This window comes from Hibiscus syriacus, unplaced genomic scaffold (assembly GCF_006381635.1).
Source record: "Hibiscus syriacus cultivar Baekdansim isolate YM2019G1 unplaced genomic scaffold, ASM638163v2 tig00110332_pilon, whole genome shotgun sequence".
Classification (NCBI taxonomy): domain Eukaryota; kingdom Viridiplantae; phylum Streptophyta; class Magnoliopsida; order Malvales; family Malvaceae; genus Hibiscus; species Hibiscus syriacus.
Genome location: NW_024062688.1, coordinates 7,385,319 through 7,399,281, shown reverse-complemented (window position 1 = coordinate 7,399,281; position 13,963 = coordinate 7,385,319). Strand labels below are relative to the sequence as shown.

General features: G+C 31.0%; 2 protein-coding genes across 2 annotated transcripts; both read left to right on the top strand.

Moving 5' to 3' along the window:
* The first annotated feature begins 314 nt into the window (after window positions 1-314).
* LOC120119647 lies at window positions 315-6,578 on the top strand. Its single transcript, XM_039139454.1, has 6 exons — window positions 315-435; window positions 1,519-1,636; window positions 1,783-2,186; window positions 2,942-3,039; window positions 3,159-3,280; window positions 5,186-6,578. The coding sequence occupies exons 1-6, from the start codon at window positions 401-403 to the stop codon at window positions 6,335-6,337; spliced, it is 1,929 nt and encodes a 642-aa protein (XP_038995385.1). The 5' UTR covers window positions 315-400; the 3' UTR covers window positions 6,338-6,578.
* A 4,556-nt stretch (window positions 6,579-11,134) lies between these two features.
* On the top strand, window positions 11,135-13,963 carry LOC120119649 (copper transport protein ATX1-like). The gene is made up of 3 exons (XM_039139457.1): window positions 11,135-11,201; window positions 12,977-13,052; window positions 13,654-13,963. Exons 1-3 carry the CDS (start codon window positions 11,193-11,195, stop codon window positions 13,815-13,817), a joined length of 249 nt encoding a protein of 82 aa, XP_038995388.1. The 5' UTR covers window positions 11,135-11,192; the 3' UTR covers window positions 13,818-13,963.

The window sequence follows — 13,963 nt, the reverse complement described above, 5'->3', positions numbered from 1 at the left end:
TACCCTATATAAAATCAAATTTTAAAATAAAAAATAGAATATAATTGAAAGACTAAATAAATATGGGATTAAAAAAGATGGGATAATTTTAGTGTTTTAATGGTTAAATTTTAGTTATTTTAAATTTCTAATGGTGGGAGTGCGGGTGGGTTAAATAAAGGAAATGAAAGAAACTTCTGCCTCTTTTCTTCATTCCCAACGCAGCCCTCCATCCATTTTCAATCTTAAAATTAGTGAAAGAAAAATACCAAAAAGTCATACCCCAATTCCATTTTGGCTTCCCTTTTCTCTGATTCAAAAGGCCTGTTTTCCTCACTCCTCCTACTCTAATTCTTAAAAAAGCTGTTTTTTTGGGGGTTAGATTTGGAGTGTAGCTGGTCGAAGTCTCCAGCTTCTAAAAATGCAGAATTCTGATCATGAAACGCAAGATCAAAGGTACATATAATCTGGGTATTTCTTAATTCCTTGTTTTTTTTAATGATTTCAGTTAGTTTTTTTTTCTCCAATTAGTTTTAGCTCATGGGTCGTATTTATTTTCCAGCTACTTTTTAATGTTTTTGGATTAGTATTCTGTTGCTTGCTTTTCTGTTTTGGCTTTTGGAGGTGTGAACTTGAGTTAGGAAGCCAAAATTTCAGACTTCTTTAGCTACCATGTTTGTGTTAATTTCCCAATTTGAAACCTGGTTCTGGCTAATAAACAGTTATCTCTTTATAGATCAGAGAGTTTTGTGTTTGATTTGAATTGATCAAGAATTTGGAGGGTCTTTGGGATTTGATTTGGGATGTTTCTCTTGCAAAATCTGCTTCCAAAAAGTACTTAAGAAAACTTGGGAACTGGTCTTGATGATCTTAGTTGTATTTTGTCTCATGCTAGCCCTCAATTTGGATATATTTGCGTCTAGTTCTAAATTGGAGATATTGTTTTCAGTGTAGCTAAAACATGGTTAGTTTCTGTTATTTTTGTTTAGTTTCTCAGTGAAGTTTTCTCTTGCATGGCAGTTCTTTCTGTTGGAAGCCTCTTGATGCCTGCAAAGTATTTATTTCCGTGCCTATCTAGCAACACTTTCTGGTTCCTATTTGCTTATAAGCACCCACACACACACACATAATTAAATCCATTTTTATGCAAGGAGGAACTGAAATTTTGATGTAATTCGGAGGTCTCTTACGGAAGCTGCTCTCAACCTGGTGTTGGGGGTAGCCTACTATCTTACCTCCCCCTTACCTCATATATATGGGAAAAAGGGACATCCATTTATTAGTTTTAGTAATTGTTCATACTTTGTGCATGGATTGATGGCAACTTGCTTTCTGGAGTTTGGACTTTTTTACCTTACTTTCTGTGATTTGCACTATTGATGATGCATGCTTTTTGTGTAAAAACGAGAGAGATGGGGACAAGTTGATCTTCTATAAAGTTATATACTAGATTAGGTGACCTAATCTAGTATATGACCTAATTTAGGTTTGAGATTTTCAGTTTGATTTTTGTCTGCTTATTTTGCCCTTTTTTTTCAGGATAACTTGCAACATGGAGGATTCCAATATGACCATTGAATTCCTTCGAGCACGTTTATTGTCCGAACGATCTGTCTCTAAAAGTGCAAGACAGAGAGCTGACGAACTGGCAAGAAGGGTATGTTTAAATGTTTACTAAGGAGGCCTTCTGAGGTCTGGTAGTTGTATTTTATCCTCTCTCTCTCTCTCTATATATATATATATCATGCTCAAGTGTATCGACTTTCTGTAATGCTTTTTAGTGGTGGGTTTTATATAAATTAGGTAGCTGAACTGGAAGAACAGCTAAGAATTGTGTCTGTCCAAAGGAGGAGGGCTGAAAAGGCAACGGCAGATGTTCTTTCCATTTTGGAGAATAATGGGGTAAGTGATGTGTCTGAGGAACTTGATTCAAGCTCTGACAAGGAAATGCCTTTTAAAGAAGAGGAGAGCTCTGTCAGTTTGAAAGTGAGAAGAAAAGAGTCAGAGGAACATTCAGGTTCGGATGATTTTTCTTCAGTATCTGGTAGAAGCTTGTCTTGGAAAGGCCGCAAGAGTGCTTCTCATTCTCCTGAAAAGTATAAAGACTCACTTGTGAGAAGGCAAAATAGTTTTTCATCTATGGGTTTTTCGTCCCCAAAACACCGCCAGGGAAAATCATGCCGGCAGATAAGACGCCGGGAATCAAGGTTGGTACATGATACTTTTGCTTTTATTCTATCAGAAAGATGTGGCATGTCATTTATCTTTTCTTTTTTTAAGTAATAGTTACAATTTACTATTCTGTAATTACGGATGATAAAACCTGTATGATATGTTATTTTCTCTGATGCAAAGAATGTTAACATTATAGTGCTGAATAAGATATGATAAAGAAAAGGATGTGTGTAATTAGATCTCAGGTTGGACATAAGAAAGAAAAACTGAAAATAAAAAAGAAGAAAGAAAATGGTGATGGAGAGGGTACATTTTTTACTTTGATACTTTTGTACAGCTTAATGTGTTTTGGAAATGTTAGAACTGAATGATCAAAATGAAATATTGTTTAAAGATCATTCTTCTCATTTTTAGTTATAAAAATATCTTTACTTGGGAATGTTCATCTTGTTTCATACTTACATAGTAATTTCTTTCGTATTCGACATGAATTTCCTTGTAGTTATTTACACATGAGTCAAGTAAACCAAATATTTGTGAATGATTGCTTATTTATCAGATCAGTTGCAGAGGAGCTTAAACGAGAACTAAAAGATAAAAAATGGAATAGTATTACAATTAAGGATATTATTTTTCTCATTTTCATTTATTAAAATGACTGTACTTGAAAATTCTCTTCATCTTGGTACATGTCAACTGATTGCATGTTCAAGATGGATATCCTAAGAGGTGTTAATTTTCATCAGTCAAGTAAAAAAATTACCTATTGCTTGCTTTATTTTATCAGATTAGCAGCGGAGGAGCCCAAATCAGATGATGACAAGGCTGATCCACCAGTAAATGGACTTATAACCTCACCTGAAGTTAATGCTAATCACTCTGAAAGTGAGTCTGGTATTTTAACTTTGCATTCTGAATTTCCTGCAATGGACAATCTACATTCAGATGCCTTAAAAATGAAAAAAGTATAACTGCTTATGGTCTTGGGTTTCATGGGTATGAAGGGGAGAAAGATATGGAAAGGGCACTAGAACATCAAGCACAACTGATTGACCGTTATGAAGCAATGGAAAGGGCACAAAGAGAATGGGAAGAGAAGTTCAGAGAAAATAATAGTAGTACACCGGTATGTTAAGAAAAACTTATTTGATAGAGATAATTTGTGCTCTTTTCCTTGTCTTGGTTATGGTTTCATACTAAAACTTCACGAGTTTTATATTTGTTTGAAACAAGTAAATTCCATGATAGTTTAAGTTCAAGGTTTTTGTGGTGGAACATTTTGAAAGTTTTGGTGCAAAAGGAATTAAAGTATACATTAGACTATGAAGGTGTTCAATGCAAAAAGTTATTTTAAAAGAAACACTTTCTACTAGTTGAATACTCGGCATTAGCTATCGTCCTTGCTTCCGTAATTATGGATGCTTGTTCTCTCTTACATACCGTCATATGAAGTTGCATATTGTCTGATAGTGCAAGATGTTGCTTTTATAAAATGCATGCCCAGAATATGTGTAACCAGTATTGTATCAGATAGAATTACTTAGTGCAGCGTGTCCGGTGCAGAATCTTCAGGGTTCTGCAGCACCCTCTGTAATCTTTTTGTTAAAGTTTAATGGTAAATCACATTAGATACTAATGGTGGCTTGACATCTGAACATGATGCTGAAATGTAAAATAGTTGGTGTCTATTTTTTTCAAAAGCAGCTGAATAAAATTCATGAATTCAAGCCATAATTGATGTGGTTAGTTTTTCAAGAACTTCAGTCGAGGAATTGATAAGTGGAATCTGGTTTTCTATTGATATAGGCTGGGAAATTTAAAATTTAAAGATAAAACAAAGGTCAAAACTCAAAACCTAGGCGATTTAATCTTATTTTCAAAGGAATCTATTTCCATAAAAATACATACAGATGATGAGGAAATCGAACCTTACAAAAACTGCATGTTGCCACTTTGGTTACTCAAGTGGAAAGGTAGGATCTAAAACCTTATCTCGTATTGAATCTGGGAAGATGTATAAGTGGATGTCCTTTTCTCTCTTTTGTTGTCGTAAGTTGGGTAAATTTTAGTTTGTTTGGCTAACCTCCACTGTAGTTTTTTGACAGCAAACTATATCTTTGGACTGGTTATCTTTTTTTTTTTTATGAGATGAGAAAACTTCCTGTCCCCCTCTCTCTTGGGAGAACACATGCACGGTTGCTGAAAGTGCTAGCTGACAAATCTTTCATATATCACCAACTTAACCTAACTTTTAATCTGTTCATTCTCCAAACTTTTTGATCGGATCTTTTGAAATCTAAATTAAAAGAACTCTGACATTTGGTTCTAAAGATGGATTCTTGTTTGCTGTCTTATGGTATTGTGGACCTATGTAAATTCCTCTGCTATCCATATCTATTTGGGACTAACCACTCAGATGAGCACAAAAGGCTTGTGAGGATACTTGCTTCCTTCAACTGAGCTTCCATGTAAGAGTTTTTGCTTGCAATGGTGATGTCTTAAGTTCTTTTAAAAATTGGAAGAAAATGAATAATTTGCGAATGGATGATATGATTCTTTGGAAGGAGCATATACATCTAACCAGTAAAAGAGGGAATTACTCTTCTCCCTTACTCCTAACATTCCTGTTGCTTGCAATGGTGATGTCTTAAGTTCCTTTAAAATTGGAAGAAAATGAATAATTTGTAAATGGATGATATGATTCTTTGGAAGGAGCATGTTCGAGTAACCAGTTAGAAGAGGGAACCACTCTTCTCCCTTAGTCCTAACATTACTGTTAGTGCAGTTTTCAAGTAAGCTTTGAGGCATGCTTATCCAGTCACATGATCTCTTGTCCCTTAGTTTTTTGCCTCTGGGATCTACTCCTTTTTTTCTTGTGATTGCTATATGCACTTTTTTTTACTGATCTCCATTAAGAATGCGGTCATGTCTATCTTATGCTGTCTAGACAGTTTATTGAATGCTTTGACGCTTGCATTATATCTTGCGTGTGTTTACTGACATTATGGTTTTTTTGGATAAAATTATTTAGGATTCATGTGATCCTGGGAACAACTCAGATGTCACTGAGGAAAGAGATGAGGTCAAGACTCAAACTCATTATGCATCTGGGAAAGGTAGCTTACGAGTCCAAGTGACAGAGGGGGAACATATTCTCTTCTCCACAGAATTACTTAAAACTCAATCCCATGACCATGTTCCACCTTCACACGGTGATATGGATCAGTTACAGGATCGTAACTGTAGCAGCTCCCTTTTTCCTGTGTCCCTAAATCAAACATCCCTAGGTCCCAAGACAAAGGGAAATCATCATCAGGAGAGTCTGCAGAGAAACCATTCTCCTTTACACAGTTCTCATGCACATGGTTCTACGGGGAAACAGACAGTGCCACTCCTTACATCTGGTATGAGTGGAACAGATACGGAACCTTCAGGAAACAAAAATGAGATTTATGCACTGGTGCCACGTGAAACACCGAGCAGGTTTACCAATGTGCTGGATGCACTCAAACAAGCTAGGATGTCTTTACAACAGAAAATCAATACATCGCCGCTGATAGAGGGTGCATCTGCACTAAAAGCTATTGAACCTCCTGTTTATGGGAGAAAAGTTGGGGAGAGGGTAGAGATTCCTGTTGGATGCAGTGGACTCTTCAGGGTTCCAACTGACTTTTCAGCAGAGGTCTCAAAAATGAACTTTCTGAGTTCAGGTCTGCTGTCGAGTTTGGCAAGCTATTACCCTGATGCAGGCATTGCACCGACTTCTAGCAACCATCTGCTCACCACTTCTTATACCAACACTCAGTCAAGTAATTCTAGTAGTTATCCACCAGTTACTGGTGATCGTTTTTACAGTAGCCCTTACGTGGATGTTAGATCAAGTTTTTCCACTGTCCCAACTGCATCTGGTTATATAAACGATGATCAAATTCTCACCAGTCGATATGCAGAGACAGGGTTGAGATCCATTCAAAATCCACGTTTTGATCCTTACTCGGAACCAGGCCCACCCTCATCTGCACTGCAGAGTTATCCAACTTTCCCCTCCTATCCTGATCAAGTGCCACAGATACGTAGTAGAGAAGGATTTCCAGTCTTACCCACAACCAGATCAACCGGGGTGCCTCCTGATCAGTTTTCATTTTATGATAACCATTTTAGACCAGATACCCATAGGTTGTAGCTTATTTACATTGCCTCTAAATCAAGAAAGATACTTGTTTCACATGCACACTGGTCTATCATATATTTTCGAGGGCCATTTCTGTATGGGTATAGGTATCTCTTTCCCTTCTTGTTACTAGTTAAGGGTTTCCCAGGGGATGCAGCCGTATGTATTGATATATGTATTTTCTCATTAATACTGTTTTTGACAAGAAAAACTGGTGTACCAGGTAACTTATATATTGCTTATTTTTCGTTCCATATTGGGAATAATGCAAGGTGATTTGGTGAATAGCAGCATAGTAGGCTAAGGACAGTTGAGTGTTGTTGAGTGGTTTGGCCTATTATCAGTGGCGGATCTAGAAATTTAGAAATGGGGGTCCAAAAATTTTAATACTCTTCTTTTCAATATAATGGGTATGCAAATTTTCTTATTTTTTTTCTTCTTCTTTTAATATATTGAATTATGTTGAATACCTAATCCAAAATAATGAGTGTGCATTTGGCCCCCTATGTGGCCATATGCATCCGCCCCTGCCTATCATATCACATATATGGTAAAAAAAATAAATTAAATTTTGTGATTCATCTATTTAATCTGAACTTTTTATTCAATGAATAAAAAATTAACTTTATATTTTATAATTTATATTATAAATTTAAGTTACAAAATTATAAAACTTTAAAGGACGAAATTAGATTATCATTAAAAATATAAAATATAAAATTATATAAAAAATTAAAATCAGATAACAATTGACCTCAACCCCTTCATCTTATTTGATGTTGTAATTAGTTTTTACTTTGCTATAATTATATCTAAAGTGATTTTAATATGTTTTAGCATTATTAATAAAATTATTATAACTATTTAATAAGATGTCACTGTATTAATTAAAGAAGAATCATGAAAGTAAAAGGTTGCATGCGGATGCATAAATAGGTTAAAAAGTCTACGCTAATGATTGAAATCAAATATTGTAAAATAAGTTTATTACCGAAAGTCATGCTGTGGTTCTTAATACAAAATCGATTTGTTATTTTCAATCCAACTATGCATGATGATTGATTTGATACAATTATAACTTTTCAATTTGTTCATGTTTTTTTATTACTTGTGAAGATATCAGCATAATAAAATTTAGGGTAAACTACACCAAATACCACTGAACTTCAAGCATTATATTATTTATGTCACTGAACTTTCAATTTTGCTAATTATAGCATTAAACTTTGGTTTTTGTTTCAAATATATCACTAGGCTTTTAAATCGTTAATGTTGAGTTAATCGATTGACTGAATCGGCCAAGAGGGGGGTGAATTGGCAATAAAAAATTTGGTGGAAACTTTTGCAGAAAATTGAAAGAAATAGCACAGCGATTTAGAGTGGTTCGACTTTATCAACCAAAGTCTACGTCCACTACCTTAGCTATCCACACTAAGGATTTTCCAACAAATTCACTAATTTGTTCTTTCTTTTGAGGCCAAAGAGATAACCTTACAACTCCCTCAAGAATATACCCCAATTCTTGATAACACTCTTTTCTCAAAGAGAAATACAAATTTGCAAACTTACAAGAAAAACCTCACAAGGCAAATATGTTTGCACAATTCTATAACAAAGAAGGAACACTCATGAATAAATACAATTGAGCACAATAAGTGTTCTTGAAAGCAAAATGAATATTGAATGAAAAATAGGCTTGAAATGCTAAAACTTGAGGTTTGATGCTTTCTCTTTGATTCTCTCTTGATTCTAATTGCTTGATGTTTCTTGTTGTTGATCAATGGCTTCTAAGCTTGCTTAAATACACCTTGAATCACTTCTAAACGTTGGGGATGATTAGTGAAGATCATATAGCCGTTTTAGTGTGAAAACAATTAATAAAACAGCTTGGAGCGTGGGGGGAATTGGTACCCCCTATGGGGAATCGGTTCCCTAAGTGTAAAATTCAAATATTTCGACCGTTATACAAGGGGGGAATCGGTACCCCCTGGGGGGGGGGAATCGGTTCCCTCCGAGCATACTGGAATTCTCGGAGCCAAACCATTCAGGGGGGAATCGGTTCCCTCTGAGCAATCTGGAATTTTTGGCTTTGAAATGGTTCGAAATACTTTGTAAAATTATTTTGAAATTGTTTTAAGATTAAAACTTAATTTTACACTTTGAGTAAGGATTAAAAATGATCTTTGAAAGATTTGGAGTAATGTTTTGATATTCGAATAATTATATCGAATATACTTAGAAAATCATTTTGAAAATCTTAAAGTTCATTTAACTTAATTTGTTATATCAAAATATCAAAATGTTTTTAACAGTTAACAACCGGATCCAAACGATGTCATTTTGGTAAGGTGTCTACGTCGACAACCGTCAATCACATCAGTAGCTGTTAGCCATGTCATCATGTCGTTAATGATTTAGTGGTATAGTTGAAATGAAAATTAAAGTTCAATGCTATAATTGATAAAATTGAAAGTTTAACAATATAGATGATATAACACCTAAAGTTTGATGGTATCTAATGTAGTTTATCCAAAAATTTATTAAATGCCGTAAAAAAAAATTTTGGTGAACAAAGAAATGACTAAAACTTAAACGGTGATTATAAGGGCATGTTCGGTCCTATAAAATATTTTTGTTTTCGTTTTCTGTTTCTATTTTTAGAAAATGGTTTTTGTTTTTTGTTTTCTGAAAATTAGAAAATATGCTTGATTAATATAAATGAAAACTTGATTTCATACATACAAATAATTAAAATATATTTGATGTCTATTTTTTTAAAATTTAGATGAACAACTAATTATTAAACAATGATATTAAAATATAAATTTTTTACATAAATTTAATATGCGAGTTATGAAAAAATAAATAAAAAAATTGATAAAAAAAAATTATAACACAAAAATTATTTTAATTTGTAATAAGAATATAATGTTAATGCATATTGAATATCAATTAAATTAAAAAAAATATATAAAAATATTATTGTAAACAAGAAAATAGAAAAGTGTCATTAAAATAAAAAAATATGTTTAGTGGTATTTAAGGCCTTCAATTTTTTTGGGGGAACTATTTTAGTCCTTGAATTTTTTTACACTTATTGTAACCCTTAAATTGAGAAAAAAAAATCAATATAACCATTTGACTAACTGAATCAAACATTGACCATCATGATGCTTACATAATAGTTCACAAAGTTTACATGACAACGTACAATATTGATGTGATAGTTCACAATCCTGTTTAGTAAGTACATGATGGATGACAATGTGATAGATGGACTTAATTGATTTTTTGACTAAGTTCGAGGACCTAATTGTTACTTTTATAAAGTTTAAAGACTTAATTAAATTTTTTTAAAATATTTACATTTAAGATATAAAATATAAACAATGATTAAGATATTTAATACATTAAATATAGAAATACTAAAAAATTATAAAAAAAATTAGTTTAAGGATCAAATTGAGAGTAAAAAAGGTTTAGGGACCATATTGATTTTTTGGAAAAAAAACTTTGAGGGTTTTAGATACCATAAGTTAAAAAATTATTGTTAAGATGATTTGAATATTTGCAAGTTAAGTTAAAAAAAAACTAAATATTGTGTTTTCCTATTTTTCAAATTTTCAAAATAATTTAATGAAAATACTGAAAACATATTTTTTTTTATTTTTATATTATCACTTATTTTTGTTTTTCAATTTTTAGAAATTATTTTCTAATTTCACAACCAAACATGTTTTTTTCAATGTTTTATATTTTATAATAAAATGAAATTGAAAATAGACTATATTTTTTAGAATCAAACAGACCCTAAATTTCTCACTCCTCTTCTAAATTTTAAATATAAATATCTCATTTATTAAAATGATCTCACTTTTTATTTTACTTTTTTTGAAAGCTTACCGAAAAATATTAGATCAATATCTTGTGTTCAAAATTTATTCCTTCACTTATAAATCTTATAATTTTTTTTAAAAAAAATACTTATTTACAGGATTTTTTTTAACAAAACATTAAAAATTTGTATTCTTATTTTTGAATTTTTATACGTGTCTATATTTAAGTAGAAGTGTGGTTAATGGTTGCTTGAATAACAAGAAAGCGAGTGTTTAATAAACTGAAATTCATGCGCTTTATATGATTTGAAGTTTATCATTAACTAAAAATTTTAGTTTTACTCGCTTTTAAAATAACACATGTTGTTAATGTATTAAAAAATCTTGAATAATTATTTTTTAATTATCTTAAACTATTTAAAAAAATCAAATTCATATATGTGAATCGTTTATTTGTCTTAAACTATTTAAGTATTAAATGTGGGATGATTACGAGATAATATCTTTTTACTAATATAAAATGATTTCGAGGTAATATTTATGGATAATAATAATTTCTTTGATTACTGAGATCACTTGATTCCTATTTGATGCTTAAATATTTAAATTATATCATTCCAATCAAATATCAAAGGTCACTTATAAAATGGTTCATGTATATATTTATTTTTAAAGTTGATATTTAAGATATATATAAACTTTTTTTAAAATTATAAAATGAAAATAATATATATATATATATATTAATTGTTACACAGCAGAATTACCATAACAACTTATATATATCTAGATAAAATTTACCCATACATCCATACGAATCCATGCTTGAACAAAATTTTAATAACTAAAATATTTGAAATATTTTATTATTTTTTAATTCTTATAAAGAAGAAAAAATGATAAGACTTAAATATATTTGTAAAAGCGCGTGCACAACACCACAATTCTTTTATAAATTTCGACCTTGCTGCTTCATACCAACGCTAAACAATATCTACTCCTCCCTCTCCATTTTTCCAAAGTTTAAAGCCATGTCTCAGGTACCTACTTTTTTTTCTTGGCTGAATCTTTAAACGTTTCTATTATTTAGTTTTTTTTTTTGGAATATTTTCTGGGTCAAATTTCTTTTTGTTTCTTTAATTTTTTTAAAGATCTATTTTTTTTGTTTTTCATCATATCAAATTTTGATTCATTTGTATTTAGGTTTCAAAGATAAAGGGGAAAATGACTAGCTAAAACTTAAAAAAGGAAACGAATAGGAATGATTTGGTATTGATACTTTGGAGATGAAGATTGATGTATTTATATTTTTCACTTTTTTCTTAAAAGAGTAAAAATCATTTAGTATTTCAACTATCAGTTTTCGTTTGATTTTTTTAGTATTCGTCATTAAAAATTTTATAAGTTTAGTATCTAGACAATTAATTTTGGTGTATTTTAATAAATAAATTTTTATTTTTTTAAAATTTAATATTAAATTTTTATTTTTTAAAATTTAATATTAAATTTTAAATAAAAATATTAAAATGAAATAAAAATTAAACTTAATATATAATTTTAAATAAATTTAAAATTTAATTTCTAAAACGGATAAAAAAATAATAATTTACTATTACACGAGTAATTTATCAAAAAAATAAATTATGCATTTAGTACATGAGGTATTTAATCAATATATATTGTTAGCAGGAGGAGGGGTATTAATGAGGATGTTTGAAGATTAGAATATTTGTTAACTAGCTAAAAATTTTATGTTTGGGTATTACTTATAAAATTTTAGGAACAAAAATAGATCATTAATAGAAAATATAAAGAAAAGATCTAAATTATATGATAATTTAAAATTTTCAAGAGGAACTACTGTCCCGCATACCCGTCGGGCCATTCTTGATTCATGGTTGTTAATTGCTAAGGTGAATTAAGGGTCTGTTTGTTTCCCGTAATTGGAATTATGGAATTGGTTTTCCCCGAATTCCCGTGTTTGTTTCACGTAATTCATTTCCCGGAAAATGTTTTCCCGTGTTTGTTTCACGTAATTCGTTTTCCGGAAAACGTTTTCCCGTGTTTGTTTCACGTAATTCGTTTTCCGGAATGTAATTCATTTTCCTAGTAACAGAATTTCCTTTGTGTTTTCTGTAAAATGACTTACGGATTCATTTTCCGTAAGTCATTTTCCGAACTTTTCACTTCAAAGCAAAAATACTCAAAATAATTTTATTTTATGAATTTAATATTAACAAAATATTTTAATATCATTTTCATCAAAATATTAATTATTAAAATATTTAAAATATATTATTAATATTTATAATATAATATTATATTTTTAATATATATAAAATAATCAATTCTATTATAATAATATAAGATATTATATTTTTATTTTAATAATATATAATAATTTTTTTATATATTTAATAATGAATAATATTATTTATATATTTCAATAATATTTTAGTAAAGATATTAAAATATACTAATTAATATTTTTAAAATATAATATAGTACTATTACTTTAATAAATAATTAATATAATTTATAAAATTTTATTTCACTAAAATATACCGAAAAAATGTTTAAATAACATCTTCCAAACATCATAAAACGTTTTCCAGATGTTTTCCAAAAATGTAATTCATTTTCCAGAAATGTAATTCATTTTACAGAAATGTAATTCATTTTCCAGAATTCAAATTCCAGTAATTCATTTTCCAGTAATTCAAATTTCAGTAATTCATTTTATGGAAAACCAATTACAGCTAAACAAACAGACCCTAACTTAACTGGGTATTCATTGATTCATTGCAATCTGCAGACTGTTGTTCTCAAGGTTGGCATGTCATGCCAGGGATGTGTTGGAGCTGTTAAGAGAGTTCTGGGGAAAATGGAAGGTCTGTTTTAACCCTCATTTTCTGTAATCATCACCTTTGGTGTTCAAATTATCTTAAACTAAGTTTTACAATCACCAATGTCAATAAAAAACAAGTACTCATGTAGGATACGTATTTGTATTTGATTCATGCTCATAAACAAGTCCTCTCATCAACAAGTCCGAGCAGGACAAACACAATTTTATGCTAGGGACGTATTTATGAAATTTGAGGGTGAATAAAATACTTAAATTGTATGATAATTTGAAATTGTTAAGATAGGGGGACGACTTCCCTCGCTAGCGCTGCCTGTTCCATCTCTGAGTCCGAGTAACATGGATATTGCCTCCCACTTCCCGAAGGAGAAAGGAAAAAGAGAGGTGTTGGACTCAGTGACAGGAAGCAATTTCATTTTAGCGGATACTGATTTATGATGGCATAATTTTGCATTCGTCATCTTTCCATAATTGGTAAACGGATTGTAGGAAAATCATACCCCCATCTAATGATATATTCCACTTCTAACTTTTTAGCCGGAGAGATGGGCCATCATAATCAGTTGCTGTTATTCTATCTGGTTTGATAGGATTAACTAATATATCAGTCATGGAACACATTTCAGGTGTAGAATCATATGATATAGATTTGGAGCAGCAGAAAGTGACTGTAAAGGGCAACATCCAACCCGATACCGTTCTGCAGACCGTATCAAAGACCGGAAAGAAGACTACCTTCTGGGAAACAGAAGCCGAAGCAAAGCCCTCGGAGGCTGTCGCTGCGGCGTAATCTGTTTCCTGGTTTGCTTCATGGATTGGTGTGCAATATTAGCTTTGTTAAAACTTACTGCAGTTTATATGGATTGTAGAACATGTATACTTGCCTTTAACATGGAAGCTAAAATAAGTTGTTGGGTGCTTGTCATTTTGCTTTCT